This window comes from Staurois parvus, unplaced genomic scaffold (assembly GCF_062004578.1).
Source record: "Staurois parvus isolate SC_StPar_1 unplaced genomic scaffold, SC_StPar_1.0 ptg000894l, whole genome shotgun sequence".
Taxonomy (NCBI): Eukaryota; Metazoa; Chordata; class Amphibia; order Anura; family Ranidae; genus Staurois; species Staurois parvus.
In genome coordinates this window covers 2,828,753-2,848,185 of record NW_028318690.1, presented here as the reverse complement: position 1 = coordinate 2,848,185, position 19,433 = coordinate 2,828,753, and the positions used below count along the sequence as shown (strand labels likewise).

The window sequence follows — 19,433 nt, the reverse complement described above, 5'->3', positions numbered from 1 at the left end:
AGGGAAGGGGAAGCATAGAGAACTTAAAAACATTTTATATTTTGGTGTAAGCAAGGTTTGATTTAGTATCACTTTAACATGAAAGATCCTACTTTAGGATGTATTATACTGTACACCTCAATGAATGGATTACTTTGTATACAACTGTAAATCAATGATGCCATCTACTGTTACCTATGCTTTACTGCACCCCATTAATTCTGATGAATAAAGCATCAATGGAAGCAGTGAAACTGTACAACCTGTCACAAATCATGGAGTATGATGAATAAAGACATAATTACAGCAATGACAGGCAGTGCATTTCACACCTAGCCTCTCAGTAATGTCCTGCCTGAATTATTCCATCAATTTTTAGTTGTAACCTGAAAAATGTACAGGGTAATAACGGGGACATGGAAAAAGCAGGGCCAGGATTACCTATAAATCAGCAAAGTTACACAAAGCAATATTAAACCCCAAAGTAAACATCATATAGCAGCTTATCAATCCTTAGATGTGATGGCTGCAATTGTTTTTTTCTTGTAGGCTTTCATTCATTTATTTTCAGCTAGTCAGTAAGTTTGTTGTTTAAAAAAAAATATTTACCACTAACAGGGGTGCTTACAATGATCATCTTTTATTTATGTATAACCTTCACATGTCCCAGGAGACTACAGAAGCAGGGACACAACGATTTGCTGTGTCCATTTACATCAGGCTACCTCTGATCTGTCACAGTTCAGTCTGGAAAATTAGAAAAGGATGCAGATGTGATTGTACACCTGCTAGATGGCCCTGGTGTCACCAACTCGAAATCTGATTGGTTAAAGCTACACTTTCATTGCCATTTACTAAAAGCTACAGTTATCTGCACTGTTGATTCTGAACACCAAATGGCAGATTTCTTTGACACTGGCAACACATGATGGCTATCATGGCTGAAATATGATTGGATAAAAGCTATAACAGTACTGGAAGCAGTGAAACCAAGAGAAAAGCTATGAAATGAAGAGAATAGACCAGTGGTATCCAAACTGCGGCCCTTTGCTTGCCCTTATCTGGCCCTAGGGGTGCTATTACATCAATGATGGAGCACCAATTTCCCAAATGACACCATCATTTTCTGCTCTCACTGGCCACAGTCTGGCCCCCTTTAAGCCTGAAGGACAGAAAACTGTCCCATTACTTAGGAGGTTTGGAGACCCCTGGAATAGACTAGTGGGAATAACACATACATGGAAAAAATGCCAGCAGGCATCTGTGGTGTCATATGGTAGAAGGGGGTCCTGCCACAGATTCTCCCTACCTGAAATACTGCTTATTTTTGTTCACTCTCAAATCCAAATTGAGCAGAAAGGGAATGAAGTGTGTGAATATGTACTATTGAGTTGGGTAGCCAATCTAATGTGACCATGCCCTGCCCTAAATGGGCAAAGCAATAGTTTAATTTAAAGTGACACTAAACTCTGGTTTTGAGAAAGAAAATCTTATTCATGTACTGTATGTACTCTCAATTCAGAAATGTACCTTCTCCTGCTCTTCACCTTCTCCAAATTCCTCTTTTTTGCTGCTCAGATCCGATTTCTTATTAGAGGGTGGCTACATTTGTTCTCCATAGTCCCACTGTATGTAGCAATCTAGTCACCCTCTTTTGCTCGCTCCTAAGATGGACTAGGGACTATGGGATTTGTAGTGTGCATAGAGCAGTGCACATGACTGCAACCAACATGCACTGTTAAGTTTTTTTTATAAAGTAATAAATAAAAAAAACTAAGGCTATTAAATACCACTAAAAGAAAAAGCTATCTGTCTCAAAAAAATTCTATAACATTCATTTGGTTACAGTGTTGCATGACCAAATAATTGTCAGTTAAAGGACACAAAATATTTTAAATAATAAACATGTCATACTCACCTGCTCTGTATAGTGGTTTTGCACCGAGGAGCCCTGATCCCCTTCTTCTGCAGTCCTCCGCCGGCGCTTCAGGCTCCTCTCCCTTCTAAGTGCACCTATAGCAAGCAACTTGCTATGGAGGTACTCGTGCAGGCTTGCTACCGAGCTGTGCTCTGTGTGTCCATTGGCCCCGCTTCCTGCTCTCTGGTCACTGGCTGTGATTGACAGCAACAGGAGCCAATGGCTCCTGCTGATGCCTCCATGTCCAGTTAGGAGAGAGAGCAGAGAGAGCCCCTGCTCTCGGGCACAGCGCTGGATCAAGATCAAGCCCAGGTAAGTATAAAGGAGGAACTGGGGGGGGAGTTGCACACAAAAAGTTTTTTACCTTTATGTGGAGAATGCATTAAGGTAAAAATCCTACTAACTTTAGAACCACTTTAAACTACAATAGCACTGATAATAAAAAATAGCCTGTTGGTAGTGGCCTCAGAGACCAATAGGGAGGCTCAGGGACAGAAGGTAAAAGTGCAAAGACCACCTTTTCCAGAAAAATGCAAGTCTCCATATAGTTTCATCTGCCTAGATCTCTGAATCTAATCATTGTACTGAGATGTGGGTATCACTATAGGTTAACATTTGCTTTGGTATGTTTTCCATTTCACACTTCCTTTCACTAGACCAGATTTGTGCCTTAATAGTTTTCAGTAGACTGACCGCTATCAAACACAGAATCAATACTATGAAAATGAGAGAGCATGTGTTTAAACATGGCTGTCTCAGTTGTGCCACATATTTCACTTAATACCAGTACCTTGCCTGCTAAAACAATATGACTATGAGATGACAGCATGTGAAATATATATATATATATATATATATATATATATATATATATATATATATATATCCCAGTTCAGGTGCTTTGACACCAACAGTGCATGTTTTTCAGACGTCTAGGCAGTCGCACTGGAAAACTCATTACTAACACTGTAAAAGACACGTTTCACCAGAAAACACAAACTGTTATTAGAAATAGTTTGGAAGACATTGTTCTAGTTAGTTCAGGGTTAGGGATACATAGCACAGGACCTGTGGCAAAGAAATAGTTAACATTTACCAATAAAACTCAGACATACACAGTATTACTGCACATTCTCTGACATAATGTAAAAGTAATGTAAAAGTGACTTTAAAAATAAAACAAGTAAACTGAACAATGCGAACTGTTATTGCTGACATGCACAAATGCCACGTCATAAAAGTGATTAATCTGGATCACGGTAAAAGAAGATGTCTCCTAAAACACAATCAAGTTGCATTTAACATTCAACAGATTTGGAAATACAACACAAAGCTGTCATTTATGTAAATGTTATATGGCACAACAACTATGAAAAACTGTTCAGATGCCACTATTGATCAACCAGGCCTCAAAGCGTTAATTCCTGAGCTGTATCATTGATCAGTTCAAACAATACAAGGCACGGATTTAAACTGAATGTGTTAACACAGCTGCAATACTTACAGTCTGTTAATCCTTGCCATTGCTCTGCACTGTTTAACTCCTCTAGTCTTTTTTTCAACTCGGTATTAGTAACGGCACTGCATCAACCCACCCCCTGCGCACACAGGTCAAGCAACAACAAACAGATTCAGTGGCTGCCCTTGAGTTACATTACCATCTTCTCATTGACGAGTGCTGAGGATTTCCCAGGCTGGTACTCATGAATGCTCCTTGGCTCCGCACGGTATTTTCTGGTGTCAACCTTCTTGTCTGGGGGATCCCAATCATTCCTGTGGACAAGGAAAGCAATTAAGCGTGAAAGCTCCCGGTTACCCAGGAAACATGTGTTGTGGATGGAAATATTCCGGAGCTGCTAATCCCGCGTCCAGCTATTCACATCTCCAGGCAGGAAATGTACTCGAGATTGGGGGCACTTTTCATCTGCTATAATGTACACGAGTTTTTATGACAATCTCACTGTACATAATAGAACAGAAATAGAATCCAATCATCTGTTTCCTAGAGAACATAATTTATCATTTTTAACCCGCTCTGAACACACAGGCAGATAAGCAGATGTTTCTTGTTGTGTTCCTAGGAAACTTCTCCTTGGTGAAAGGCCAGGACATACAAGGACTGGGAGAGGCCCTATGTAACCCTTTCCAAAGCCTGCCCAGCAGCTAGTACGTCATACTCATTAATTTCTACACAGAAGATAGTTTAAATGTACTAAATGGAACAAGATATTGTAATGCTGTAACAGAAGGATAACACAACCTACATACACCTATATTACATACTAATGAAGCCAGTAGGAAACCTCTCTGGCAGGCTCTGGCAAATTGTAAAAAATTGCTAGCAACACTTGGAGACTTGTACCTAAAGAAGATCATTATGAGAAGAGATGATCTATCCTAGACTCCACTGGCAGGATGACAATATATTAACCTTCCCAGGAGGCTAGAAGGAACTTCATCTGGCTGAAGCCAGCTCTGGCGCAAGCAGTAAAACAGAATTTTGTCATTGAGACTCCAGCAAAGAATTATTATGTGGGATGTCGAGATTTTATGAAGTCTACTGCTGGCAAGACAAGCAGCCAGTTATTAAAAATCCCTGTCATGGTTTTAATTAGAAAAACAAAAATACTTGCTTGATACACAATTTAGGGATGTGAACTTGAAGAAGCAAATAAACTGGGAATGGGAAATAGAGTTCTGCACTGTAACATAAAATGCTTTTCTTCATAATGTACTGACAGTTTGAGTTTTCAGAATGAGGGCCCTAGATAGAAAGCAGCAGTATGATCTAATCATGGTCAAGGTACTGCTTTAAAGTGGTTGTAAATATCTAACATGAAATATGAACAAAGAATATATCTCTATAGTGGGCACTTGTCTCAGAGCACCAAGTGTCATTTGTCTGCTGTTATTCCTCTGCTACCTGCTTGAGTCACTTCTGACAGCTTTCCCTGACACCAAGAGGTAAAAAAGGTGACAGTGGAGGGAGCTCCAACACACATCCTGTGACTGACAGCCTCAACTATGTTCCTATGAACTGTGTGTGTGTGTGTGTGGGGGGGGGGTGTCCCTTCCCTCCAATCAGCTCTCAGCTCCCTCACTGAGCTCTGCAGAGTGTAATTTCAGATCCCTGTCCCCTGATTTCTGAGAGCTCAGACAAGCTGTATAAATTTTGGACTTTGAACAGTTGTAGAGAACAGAAGACTACAGATAGCCAGGTACAACCTATGTAGGAACTATATGTATCTTACTTTTGGACGATGCCAATGGACATATATACACTATTAAAAAATTAAACGGAAGGGAGGAGCAGCTATCTAATACTTGGAAACCAAGAATAATAAACTGCAAATATATTTAGACAAGCGCTCCTCAGGATGCGTCAGGGCTCCCGGTAAGACCAGAGATGCGTCAACTGACACAGGGAAACACAGGCTCAAGTATGGTGTAACAATATAATTTATTAAGGGTTATACACAAATATAACGCACAATATAACAAAGCCAAACCTCCAACTGATAACGGAATGTACACAGATAAGAGCAGTTAGGGCTGGCGAGGTGGAGTGGTCAGGCGGGCCGGGTCAGGAATCATCAGGCAGACAAGACACAAAGGAGTAGGCAGAGCGTAGTCAGATGGGCCGGGTCAGGAACAATCAGGCAGACAAGGTACCAAAGGAGCAGGCTGGAGAGTGGTCAGGAATCGCCGAGGTCAGGACAGGCGGAGTTGATTCAGGGTCAGGATCAAGCAGAATCAGAAATCAGGCAGGAAGCATACAGGATGCAGGTATCAGGGGCTCATGGGAAACATACACCAAGGCACTGACTGCAGGTCTGGCCATTCCTTAAATACACCTCCTGCAATCAGCCTCAGGTGATGGCTGACTGCAGGAGTGAGCTTCTGGTTGCTGAGAGCACCCGCTGGCCAGCCCTGGTACTGCAGCCCACAAGGCAGGTGAGTCCCACCACCATTGGCAAGTCCATTCCTGACAGGATGCAAGTATATTGCATCCAAAATACCATCTACCATCCACAATCTTAATGTGCCAAAATACTAATATGTGAAAAAATGTAAATTTTATAACAAGTGCAACAATCATATCTTATATCTCACCAAATATATATCATATATCCATAACCGCTAATATATGAGTGACAATGTGTCCATCATGCAATATAACTATGTTTAAATGTCCATGAATAAATGTGCAAAAATAAGTCATTTTTGTTATCTTTATAAATATTTTTGTTGTTTAAAACACCACCACACTGTGTCAAATCCACCACTGAACAAACTGAATGAACTCAGAGCTCCATACTGGTAATGTTAAGAACCAGCTAATAAGCAGTGGCTCTGGGAGCAACGATCTGCAGGAATGCGTGTGCGTGTGTGTGTGTGTGTGTGTGTGTGTGTGTGTGTGTGTGCGTGCGTGCGTGCGTGCGTGCGTGTGTATCTCACCATATGAAAGGAGAGGAAGTGGACGCTTCATAGCATAAATCCATTAAAATAATTTTATTCCATTAAAAAGCACAAGCCGCACTCACAAATAAAGTGTCATAGCCGACACCAGCAGTAACCACATGTGTGAAACAATCAGATCAACTCTGGGCTCACCAAACACCGGCAGCTCACCCGTATGTAGTGATGTCACCTCCAAGGCCCCGCACTGGGCATGCTTTTGTATTTCAATGGTTTTTATTAATTTTAAACAGTATAAAACAGAGGCAACAAAACACACCCACGCAGGGGCTATCAATTGCACCAATAAAAAAGGCATAATAGAGCAGACAATGCTCTAATTCCAATAAGGCAAAACGTATGCCCACGCAGGGGCTATCAATGGCACATAGGTTACAATAACATCAATAAGACTCTGACTATCGCAACTAAAGACAGTTGTCCACTGTCACATCAAAACAAACAGAAAAGGAGAGAAGAAGAGCAGAGAAGAACAAAAAACAAAAAAACAAAACAAAAAAAAAAACAAAGAGCAGGGGTCCACGAGCGCCAATACCAAACTCCATTACCTCCCCACACTGGCCGGGGGGAGCGTGGGAAAGGCGTATTGCAACCACGGCTTCCATACTTTCAAAAATTTATGTTGAGAGTCGTTGCATATACTCAACATCTGTTCGTTGAGCATCATAGTAGTCATACGATCCCGCACCCCCTGGAAAAGTACAAACGGACTCTTCCAGGCCTGAGCAATTGTCCTAGTAGCCGATAAAAACAAATAGGAAGCCAACCGCTGCTGATGAGCCAAGAGGCCCGGTATGGGGCAAAGAAGCAAAGCATACCGAGCATCCCGGCGTATGGAGAGATGGAACAAAGTGAAAAGGAGGCCAAACACACGAGACCAAAAACGAACCAACCTCGGGCATGACCACCAGATATGCAGTACATCGCCACGATGGCCACAACCCCGAAAACATCGATCACTACAGGCAGGGTTAGCCTGGGCCAGACGAGCCGGAACCCAGTACCAACGGAACAATACCTTGTAGGCTGCTTCCAGCGTGGTCGTATTAAATGAACGCTTAGCTATGAGTGACCAGGCCCTACTCCAGTCCTCCGGATCCACAGCCACTCCCAGGTCGTGTTCCCACTGAACAACATATGAAAGAGAAGTGTGAGACGAGCATCTGTTCAAAGCTGTGTAAAGAAGGGAGATAAGGCCCGTGGCGCCCGGGTGCTGCTGGCAAAGCCATTCAAAGGCAGATTTCTGATATGGGAAAGCAGAAGTGGCCCTCAGTGAAAGTAGCCAGTGCCGCAATTGAAGGTACCGAAAAAATTCCGCTGGGGGAACATCCCGAGACTCCCGAAGGACATTCCAGGCGGGAAAGGACCGAAAAGTCAAAAAGTGTTGCACCTGTGAGAAACCATGAGCTACCCACCAAGAAAATGCCCTCGGGCAATCTAGACCCGGTGGGAAAAGAGGGTTGTTAACGATTGGAAGCAAGGGCAAAAAGGGTGACATCAGGCCACTGGAGTAACGTACCGAGTCCCAGACTTGTAGGCCATGGAGCAACATCGGACTCAGCGCCATAGGGCGCAGGGCAGGGGGAAGCCATAGGAGTGTCGACAGTGCGATAGGGGCACAATTAGGCAGTTCCAGCAGGACCCAGAGAGGAACATCTGAGGAAGCGTGCAACATAGACAGCGGGGCAATCTGGCTCACCTGAATACTTAGCTACATTGGGTACCCCAAGGCCACCCTGGAGTCTATGAGCAAAGAGCGTATTTCTAGAGACTCTGGGGTGTTTATCGGCCCAGATAAAACGCATAAACTTCGCCTGAAGCAACCGAAGGAAGTGAGGGGGAACCTGCACCGGGAGGGTGCGAAAATAATATAGCAATTTCGGCAAGATGGTCATTTTCACTGAATGAACCCGTCCTATCCAAGACAGGTGCGGAAATTGCCAGGAATGCATGAGAGAAGATAAAGAGCTAAGCAAAGGATAATAATTTACAGCAAAAAGGGAGTCATAGGTGGGGGTCAAGCGAATGCCCAAGTATTCCAGAAAAGAGGAAGCCCACCGGTAAGGGAAGTGGGATTGTAGGCGCGAAACCAAATCTGAAGCCAAAGTAATATTGAGAGCGACGGTTTTACCCAAGTTGATACGTAGACCTGAAATCAAGGAGAAGCGCTCAAGAACTCGTTGCAAGTTAGGAAGCGTCGTCAGAGGATTAGTAAGGGTCAAGAGGGCATCGTCCGCAAAGAGGCTCAGCTTAAACTCCTGTCCCGCGTATGGAACCCCCGATATATTGCAATCGGTCCGGAGCGCTAAAGCCAGTGGCTCAAGCGCCAGGACAAAGAGCGCCGGGGACAGCGGGCAACCCTGCCTCATCCCTCTCCCAACAGGAAAGGGATCTGAGAAATACCCAGCGTATTTAACGGAGGCTGAGGGAAAGGAATACAAGGCCTGAATCCAAGAGAGAATAGAATCCCCGAAACCCCAACGAGACAGCACAAACCGCAGATATTCCCAAGATAGAGAATCAAAAGCTTTATATATGTCCAAGGACAGTAGGAATCCTGGGATTTTCCGTTGTTGCAGAAAATGTATAAGATGGACCACCTTACGGACGTTATCACCCGCCTGCCTCCCGGGGACGAACCCTACTTGGTCCCGGTGGACCAGGCTACACAAATATTTATTGATGCGAAATCTAAGGATCTTGCTCAATATCTTCAGGTCTTCATTAAGAAGAGAAATGGGCCGGAAGGCTTGCGGTTCCTGGACATCGTCGGTCGTCTTAGGAATCATAGAGATATGTGCCCTAAGTGCGTCCGGAGAGGGCAAAGAGCCCTGTCGTAACTCATTGAAATAGGCCGCTAAAAAGGGCGCCAATAGGGCTGAGAATTTTTTATAATAGAGACCGGAGAAGCCGTCGGGACCTGGGGCTGCAGTGGACCGTAAAGATTTGATCGCTTGGAGCACTTCCGGTACGGTGACACCAGCGTTGAGGGCCGCCTGTGCTGCCTCGGTTAATCCGGGAAGATGGAGGTCTTGAAAGAATGCCTCTGCCTGCGCCACAGGGAAAGGATCTGGGGCAGCATAGAGGCGCGAAAGGAGGTCCGAAAATCGGGAAATAATCTGCTGGGGATTAGAAGTACAGCCACCTGTGGAAAGTCGAAGTCGAATCGGTTTATGGGGTTTCCCCACAGAATTGAGTTTCCTGGCTAGCATGGGACCGGGCTTATTAGCGCAGGAGTAAAATTTATGTCTGGTCCAACGCAGGGCCCGTTCCACCTCCAAAGAGGCGAGGAGGTCCAATTCTGTCGCCAGAGCGTCCCGAGCGCGTTTATGGGCCACGGATGGAGATGACTTCCAACGCGCATCCGCAGAGGCCAGGAGAGAATGAAGCTCCAAGAGTCGGCGTTCCCGCTCCCGCTTCCGGACCGCAGCCAGCTGTATAACATGACCCCGCATCGTAGCCTTATGCACTTCCCAAAGGGGCACTGCTGAAGAGACCGATCCCGAATTTTCCGCAAAGTATGTTCGTAAAAAGAATTCTATTTGTTGGCAGGTAGCCTGAGTGGTCAGCAAAGAGTCATTGATGCGCCAATGAAAAGGGCGCCGTTCTGACCCAGAAAGGGCAAGGAGTACCACCAAGGGATCATGATCTGACCAGGGTGAGGAGGGAATAGTTATCCGCCAGACCGAGGGGAGCTGCTGGACCTGCATGAATATATGATCAATTCTACAAAAACTGTCATGAGGATTGGAATAGAACGTAAAGTCGCGTTCAGTTGGATGAAGTTCCCTCCAGACGTCCGCTAGCCACGCCGTCCGCAAAAGAGAGCGCATACGTTCCTCTAGCACCAAGTCATGAGAGGGGGTCGCTCCCCGTGCGTAGCGCCTATCCAATGTGGAATCCAAGGTAACATTCGACTGGGCATGCTTTTTAATGGAATAAAATCATTTTAATGGTTTTACGCTATGAAGCTTCCTCTTCTCTCCTTTCATATGGTGTTATATATATATATATATATATATATATATATATATATATATATTCATCCACAGAGTTGTAGAGGCTGTCAGCATTCCTGCAGACCATTGCTCCCAGAGCCACTGCTTATTAGCTGGTTTATAACATTACCAGCATGGAGCTCTGCTGAGTTCATTCAATTTGTCCAGTGGTGCATTTGACACAATGTGGTGATGTTTTAACCAATTCAATACAGGGCACTTTTACCCCCTTCCTGCCCAGGCCAGTTTTAAGGTTTCAGCGCTCTCACACTTTGAATGACAATTGCGTGGTCATACAACATTGTACCCAAACTAAAATTTTATCATTTTCTTCACATAACTAGAGCTTTCTTTTGGTGGTATTTAATCACCGCTGGGGTTTTTATTTTTTGCTAAATTAACAAAAAAAGTTCAAAAATTTTGAAAAAAAACACACGTTTTTCTTTGTTTCTGTTATAAAAGTTTGCAAATAAATAATTGTTCTTCATAAATTTAGGCCGAGATGTATTCTGCTACATGTCTTTGGTGAAAATAACCCAAATTAGGATGTATTATTTAGTTTGTAGGAAAGTTATAGAGTTCACAAACTATGGTATAGATCTGAATATTGCTCAATCCTGAAGTACTGACAGCCAATCTAATTTCTTGAGGTCCAAAAATGTCAGAACAGTACAGATATCCCCCAAATGACCCCTTTTTGGAAAGTAGACAGTCCGATGTGCTTCATAAGAGGCATGGCAAGTTTTTTGAAGTTGTATTTTTTTTGTCATAATTTTTCAGAAAATTAAAAAATTAAAAAAATTAGTTTCACTATTTTTTTTTTACATACTGTCACCAGTGCAGTACAGCCTCATCATATAACTGGCATGGCGGTGATCAGGGACACTGACTGGTGACAGTATGAAAAAAAAAAATATATTTTTTTTTTATTATTTTTTATTAATTTTTTTTATTTTTTTTAAGATTTTTTTTTATATTTCACTATGACCAAAGTAGTACAATGTTACCATAGTAACATTGTACTACTTTGGGGAAGTGATCAGTATTTTTTTTTTTTTACGCAATTTGCTTATAGCAAAGAATTACTTTGCTATAAGCAAGCATTTACCTGAATGACATCGATTCATTCAGGGTTTTTTTTTTTGTGCTTAGCTGTGATTTGGCCACAGCTAATCACATGACATGTGCATGTGATTAGCTGTGACCATTCACAGCTAGACACTAGTATACAATGGATGGCATGAATGAAGCCATCCATTGTATACAACTGTCATGTGACCTGCTGTGATTGGTCACAGCAGGTCACATGGTACCAGCAACGGGGGCCGATACTCAGATCTGTCATCAGCCGTGTCCGAGGTACACGGCTGGTGACAGATCGTGCCGCTGCGCGGCTCTGCAGGAGCGCAATCTGCGCATGTACGGGAGGACGCCATATGGTGTCCACCCGGAACGCTGATGACATTTGCCAGCTGCCATTCGGCCATAGGGCATGCAGCAAATGGTTAAACAACAAGAACATTTATAAAGATAAAAAGAAGGACCTATTTTTGCACATTTATTCATTGACATTTAACCACTTCCATACCGGGCACTTTTACCCCCTTCCTGCCCAGGCCAATTTTCAGGTTTTAGCGCTGTCACACTTTGAATGACAATTGCACCGTCATACAACACTGTACCCAAACTAAAATTTTTATAATTTTCTTCGCACAACTAGAGCTTTCTTTTGGTGGTATTTAATCACCGCTGGGGTTTTTATTTTTTGCTAAATTGACAGAAAAATACCAAAAATGTTGAAAAAAAAACACGTTTTTCTTTGTTTCTGTTATAAAAGTTTGCAAATAAATAATTGTTCTTCATAAATTTAGGCCAAGATGTATTCTGCTACATTTATTTGGTGAAAATAACCCAAATTAGTATTTATTATTTAGTCTGTAGGAAAGTTATAGAGTTCACAAACTATGGGATATATCTGAAAATTGATCAATCCTGAAGTACTGACAGCCAATCTAATTTCTTGAGGTCCAAGAATGTCAGAACAGTACAGATATCCCCCAAATGACCCCTTTTTGCAAAGTAGACAGTCTGACGTATTTCATAACAGGTTTTTTGAAGTTGTAATTTTTTTGTCATATATTTTCAGAAAATGAAGAAATGAAAAAATAGATTTTCAATATTTTTTTTTGCATACTGTCACCAGTGCAGTACAGCGTCGTCATATAACTGGTGTGGCAGTGATCAAGGACACTGACTGATGACAGTACAAAAAAAAAATTTGATAAATTTTTTTTCAATTTTTTTATTATTTTTAATTTTTGTATTACTTTTTTCAAGATTTTTTTTTATATTGCAGTATGACCAAAGTAGTATAATGTTACCAAAGTAACATTGTAATACTTTGGGGAAGCGATCAGTATTTTTTTTTTTACACAACTTGCTTATAGCAAAGAGTTACTTTGCTATAAGCAAGCATTTAATTGAATAAAATCGATTCATTAAGGGTTTTTTTTTTTGTGATTAGCTGTGCTTTGGCCATGGCTAATCCCATGACACAGCTTGGTTGTGATTGGCCCAGCTTGTGCATGTGATCGCTGTGACCATTCACAGCTAGACACACTTGTATACAATGGATGGCATGAAAGGAAGCCATTCATTGTATACAACTGTCATGTGACCTGCTGTGATTGGTCACAGCAGGTCACATGGCACTGGCAACGGGGCCAGTACACAGATCTGTCATCGGCCGTCTCTGAGGTACACGGCCGGTGACAGATCTCGACACTGCGCGGCCCTGTGGGGAAAGGACGCCACATGGAGTCCACCCGGAGGTACGAGCTGTTTGCCCGGCCGCCATCTGGCTATAGGCCTGGCGACAACAGGTTTATTTATTTATTTCAGGTACTTATATAGCGCCGTCAATTTACGCAGCGCTTTACATATATATGGTACATTCACATCAGTCCCTAACTCTCAAGGGGCGTACAATCTAAGGTAGTTAAACAGTTATATTGCATGATGGACACATTGTCACTCATATATTAGTGGTTATGGATATATGATATATTTGATGAGATTTAAGATATAATTGTTGCACTTGTTATAAAATTTTACATTTTTTTTACATTTGTTCACATATTAGTATTTTGGCACATTAAGATTGTGGTTGGTAGATACGGTCTGCATTTTGGATGCAATATACTAGCATCCTGAGGAGAGCTTGTCTAAATATATTTGCAGTTTACAACCTATGTAGGAGGATTGGTTTCATTTCTGTGCATCACCTGAGACTAGTCACTTCACTGGATAAAGCAAACAAAAAAGATCACAATTACAAAGCAAGTTAAGCCCCATTCATTTCAATAAATGGGACAAAAGATAGGAGGAAGAGAGTCTTGTTGCACAACCTGTCAAAGAAATGCGACTGACCTTTCCTCCAATCAAGGAGTGCTCTGAATAATGCAGAGACTACTCTCCCTGGAACACCTAGGAACACCAAGCTATAAAACTGTAACCTGCATTTTATGAACTACACTGCAGCATCTCCCAAAGATCAGTATACACTTCCCTATGAATAGGAACCTTAATTCCCTAGTTTTACATTTTTCATTTGTAGCGTTACTGCTAGGCATTCCACAGTTTCTCCATTATAGAGAATACTTTTTTTTTTAGATATAGATATTCAATAGCAAGTAGATATTCATAAAGAGGCTCACCTTTCGTGGTTTGGTTTGAGGGAGGAGGAGCGGGCCGGGAGAGGTAAGGTGACAGACCTGCGGACACTATTCTCCATGTCGATATGATCCATCTCACTCCTGGAACGTGGCACGGAAGGCTGGGATTTTCCTGGACATTACAGACCAGAGCCAAGAGTCAAATCATGTATTGCCACGAACACCTAACTGATGATACCAAACCATCTTCCATAATTGTACATCTCTAACACTATATACGTTACTGATGACCAGCCCAACTAAAGGCAAATTTGTTTTCTTCAGTTTTGGTTAGAGTGGAGAGGGATTAGAACACCTATCACATTTTTATTGCGGTTTGTGCCCCCATTAGGGAGATTCACCATCTCTGGTTGTCCTGGTTATCATTATCATTGAAAGTGAAAGCAAAAGAAAACCCCAAACTTTGGATTGTCCCCAGAAAAGTAATATAGGGGAAATTGGACCTAGTCACCAATGGAGACTGGTCCCCAAGGAATTCCATAAATTTGCAGTAATTTTCTCTCGCTTTCTGTTTTGGCTACGGAACAGGAAGTTATGGTAATTCTCCCTAATAAGACGCACAGAGGTTATAACCCTCCCTTACTCTATCCAAAATCCAGATGCAGTCTACTGCATTTTTTTCTGCACCAAAAATGAATGGACAGTAGATTATATGGGTTCCAATGGCATAGTACACAGTGCAGTCAGTTCCAGTGTGTTCTACTGCAGGACAAAAAAATAGAACATACTGCATTTTTCTGTACAGAACTGTACTGGAATGAGGCTAAATGCATCAAAAACGCATAAAAAAATGCATCACATGAAAAAAAACCCAGGAAGCCTTGGGGAGAAAAAAAAAACCAAGAGAGGGAAAACGTGCACTGGAACACAATGAAAATGCATCAAAAACGCATCTGGAGTGAGTTGATCTGGAGTGAACTGTAAGCAACAACCCATCCGGAATGCATCCAGAGTGCATTTTTGTGGTGTGAACCTGCCCTAAAGAGAATGTGCCATTAGAGAAATAAGTAGATCACCGAGGATCTCTCATTCTCAAAATAGTGGTTGCTTGGCTGTCATGCTGGTCTTTGTCTTTATGAGTCACATACCAAGAACAAGTAAAAAACGTTAAAGGAGAAGTATAGCCAAAGCTATTTGGGCTGTACTTCTATGGATCACAGGAGCATAGTTTGTTGTGCACTCTTGTAACCAGTTTTCAGCTGACAGCGGGCTAAATTTGTTGGTTTTTTGAACTGGTCCAAGCTCTGAAAAGATCCCAACCATATGGTCGAGATCCAAGCAGGTGCCTTGACCAGCAGCTGGCTCAGTCTGCCAGTGAACTGTTGAGAGCCTGAGCCAGCCGCTCCCACCCCCTCCAAAGCCCAACACTCCAGCAAGCACTGGAGGAGCAGAGAGCCAGTGGTTAACAGTCACTGCTCTCTGCTCAATGTAGGCTCAGAACTAAGCAATCAGCAGTCTTTGATCACTCAGTTCTCAGTCTTAGAAGTGGCATGGGACCGATGCTGCATCCACCTAGGTGAGTACAATTTTTTTTTAACGACACATACTTCTCTTTTAAGGCATTGTAAGTTTTGTTTAACTTTTATTTGCTGTATGTTTGTTACAAGATCTGTGACTCAAGACATACTGAAGCCAAACAAAGCCAGGCAAATAGTATTTCCCGAAAGATTCGATTAACAATAGCAGCCCAAATAATCTTGTTACAACAGCTATACTCTAAGGAGATTATACAGGGAACTACATATTTTTATACAGTGTCATGTTTGCAAAACAGAGGCCCCGAGCCTGGAGAGCTTTCAGTGAGCCGTCTATAGCCAGTGCAACAAGAATCCCATACAAGCTTACTAACACTATGCAAGAATTCAAAGCTCTCCATTAGTGCTTCTAAAACTGTGTCAGAGCTTAAAATGGAATATACACCCATTGATGAGAATGTTTCCATCTTTTTTCAGAACTGTTAAATATATCAGATGAGCATGATAGCTATGGTCATTGTTTTCAAAATAAGTGATGCTTTTCTTCAGTTCATAAGCCGTTTAATTACCGAGATATAATGTGTGCCAAGTGCTTAGCTTGCAGGCGGGGTTCTGTACTTTTGGCTGGATAACAATTTCAATTTGAAACCTGCAGGATAACTCACTAAGGCAAAGTACAATAACCTACAGCAACCAATCAAAATGAATCTATCATCTGAGTTCAGCAAACTAAATCCTGATTTGTTGCTATGGGTTAGTGCCTTTGCGCTGCTTTTCTGAATAAAATGTAAGAACTCTCTCCAAGTAGCAGGGGTGTCACAATCTTTGTACAAGGAGAACTTAGAAAAGTAGTACATAGTTCAGCATTTGATACAAGTCATTGGTCATACACAGCAAGTTGGATCCTTTTACGTTTTGGATCTGTATACTAGAAAGCAGCAATGTAAGTGAAAAATGTTAGTTGTCTTTACAGAAGAATGGTGCTGACTGGCAGTGACCCTTAGTGGTTATAAAATGTAGTGCAACACAATATGAGAAAGCTTTAACCATACAAATCTGGGATCTGCCTGGTGACTCGTTTTTTTTTTTTTTAATGTTAAAACTCCAGGGCTGTCATTCTTATCCTCACTATACCACTTTCTCTGCTGTTTGCACTGCCTCAAAACTAGATCTGCAATTTCGGCCTTCTGTGCTCAGAAAATATTGCATGGGAGGGGGGCCTTTTAAAGTAAAAAACAAAACTCTGGTCATTTGTGTGTCCTTTGCAGTTTCAAAGTCCTGCAAGCTGCAATTTTGGTGCATGTTTGATGTAGTAAAAAAAATCCACCAACGCGCCGCTCTACTGAAATGAATGGAAAATGCATAAAAAACACAGCAAAATGCACCCGCGGTTGCATTTTTGCTGTGTTTTTTTAGTCACATGTCTATTTTTTGCACCGGTAAAGTGGAAAAAATGTTATAAAAAAAGTCAAAATGAATAGGTGTTTTTATCACATTTTTGCAACAGAGCAGTGTGAATGTAGCCTAGGCAGTCCTGAAAGTGAGAATAGGGTTACAGTTTGTACGTAGATCACAGAACATGATCTGGTCATATAAACTAGGAAACAATGGAAAGCTTACCATCTTCTATATATGAATGTCGCCCATAATTTGGATAGGAATCTGAATCATCATCTAAAAATAAAAAAAGTACAGAGATAAAAAGCTATTGCTAAAGAGTTTTGACAAGAAAGAAGCACATCAGAGAAATAAAGTAATATTTTGCCAATTATCAATCAAATAAAAGAGGTCTCTATTTGTGTAACCTGCTATGGAAGGAGGATTTTTAGAGCCAATAATATGAGAGACCTCAGCTGATCTTGGATCTCCACATTCGCCAGGAATGAACATTACTTATGTCTTATATGCATATTGACAGCACAATTCAATCATTTCAATCTCTCATCTCCAGTTAGATACTTGTAAGTCACATTAACAGTTCCGATCCATCTTTATTCTGCACCATTAAAATAAACATGGGAGCAGTACTACGTAACCAGTGCATTTAAAGGCTAAGTTCGCCTCTCAGGAAAAAATAATAAATGCACACATTTATGCAGGGAAAAAAAGTGCATTTATTATTTTCCCCCCAGGAGTCTGCAAAGCATTGCACCCACTGTAGCGCTAATCTGTACTCTGGCAGGAGCAGAGTCCCCCCTATCAGAATACAACAGAACAATGGAAGAGATCCCTGCTTCGACATTGCTTGTGTTGATGCAGAGATCTGTGAGTTTTTCATTTGTTCAACCCACTGATTGAACTAAAAAAAAATAAACCTCACTGTGTACACCCTGCTTTACTCCAACAGGCTGCAGGTTTTCTGTTAGACAGCTGGAGGAAGTGTAAATGAACTACGAGTGCTTATCAGCTCAATGACAACTACAAGCCATGATGGCAGATGGGACTTATAGTTCATTCACAGACTCTGCAGATTTTGAATGTGACAGCGGCTGTGAGGGAGAGGAACGCATGCCCTCTGTCATGGAGGAGGAAGCTGCTGAAGCATGTTATACATTACACCCTAAATAAAGGTCTAATGTGCTCCAAAAGTTGAACATATCCTTTAAGAAGCTTCCCTGTGAGAATCCCCTCCTGAAGCTCCTATGCAAATACTGGCTACATACCTGACCCCATGTCATAGTGCTCAGGCCCGGTGACTGGTCACTCTGGTATTAAGCACTGCATAATGTTTTTCCAGACCTCTGGAATGACTGAGGCCTGGAAATTGGTAGGCCTGAGCCCAGTATAATGCCTTATCTGGCATCTCTAGTGATTAAGGCCTGGTGATTGGTTATTCAGGTATGAAGTACTGCAAAATGTTTTATCTGGCCTCTGGAACTATTCAGGGCTGCCAATTGGTCATTCAAGTACCAAGCACTGTATAATGACATATCTGGCCTCTGGAACTATTCAGGGCTGCCAATTGGTCATTCAAGTACCAAGCACTGTATAATGACATATCTGGCCTCTGGAACTATTCAGGGGTGCCAATTGGTCATTCAAGTACCAAGCACTGTATAATGACATATCTGGCCTCTGGAACTATTCAGGGCTGCCAATTGGTCATTCAAGTACCAAGCACTGTATAATGACTTATCTGGCCTCTGGAACTATTCAGGGCTGCCAATTGGTCATTCAAGCATCAAGCACTGTATAATGACTTATCTGGCCTCTGGAATTATTCAGGGCTGCCAATTGGTCATTCAAGTACCAAGCACTGTATAAAGACATATCTGGCCACTGAAGTGATTCCATTTTAGTCCACATTTAATCTTATTAGACAATTAGAGCCAAAAGAAGAAATGTAAAATGTATTGCTCTTTGGCATGCAAAAAATCCGCAACATACCAAGGAAATTGAAGGAAACCTCAGGCTACATAGACGCAAACATAATTGTGAACATGCAGTACACTACAATCTGTTCTATAACAGTATCAGCAGTATTTGTTGTCCAGGGAGCAATCCTGGCTGTTGTAGAAATGTAGTGTTGCAATATCTGAGGTAACATTAGCAAACAAGAAATCTATTCATTATAGACTGAGCAGCTTTCCTACTTGCTACTTGCTTAATATACTGCCAAATAATAAAAAGTTTAGCTTTAGGAAATATTTTAATCTAGAAAACATGAAAACAAACCTAGTGCCAAAAGTTATTGAGGAATTCTTGTATGCTAGAACATCCAGTGGAATATGGTGTTATATGGCGTGAAGGAAATGCACACTTTTATTTTAGTATTCCGTTACCTACAGCACCCAGTCACCTACCCACAATGGTCAATTTTCTAAAGCAGGGGTGTCAAACTGGCGGCCCT

The 19,433-nt window shown here is 41.9% G+C and overlaps 1 protein-coding gene across 4 annotated transcripts in view; it reads right to left on the bottom strand.

The window, feature by feature from the left end:
- The window catches only part of SORBS1 (sorbin and SH3 domain containing 1), a 177,341-nt gene that overhangs the window by 82,752 nt on the left and 75,156 nt on the right, over positions 1-19,433 (bottom strand). For all 4 annotated transcript variants that reach the window (XM_089656208.1, XM_089656211.1, XM_089656209.1 and 1 more), the window contains 3 exons: positions 17,204-17,257; positions 14,091-14,220; positions 3,556-3,670 (listed from right to left, as the gene is read on the bottom strand). In XM_089656208.1, coding sequence (XP_089512334.1) covers positions 3,556-3,670; positions 14,091-14,220; positions 17,204-17,257 — 299 coding nt within the window. The remainder of the gene's footprint in view (positions 1-3,555; positions 3,671-14,090; positions 14,221-17,203; positions 17,258-19,433) is intronic.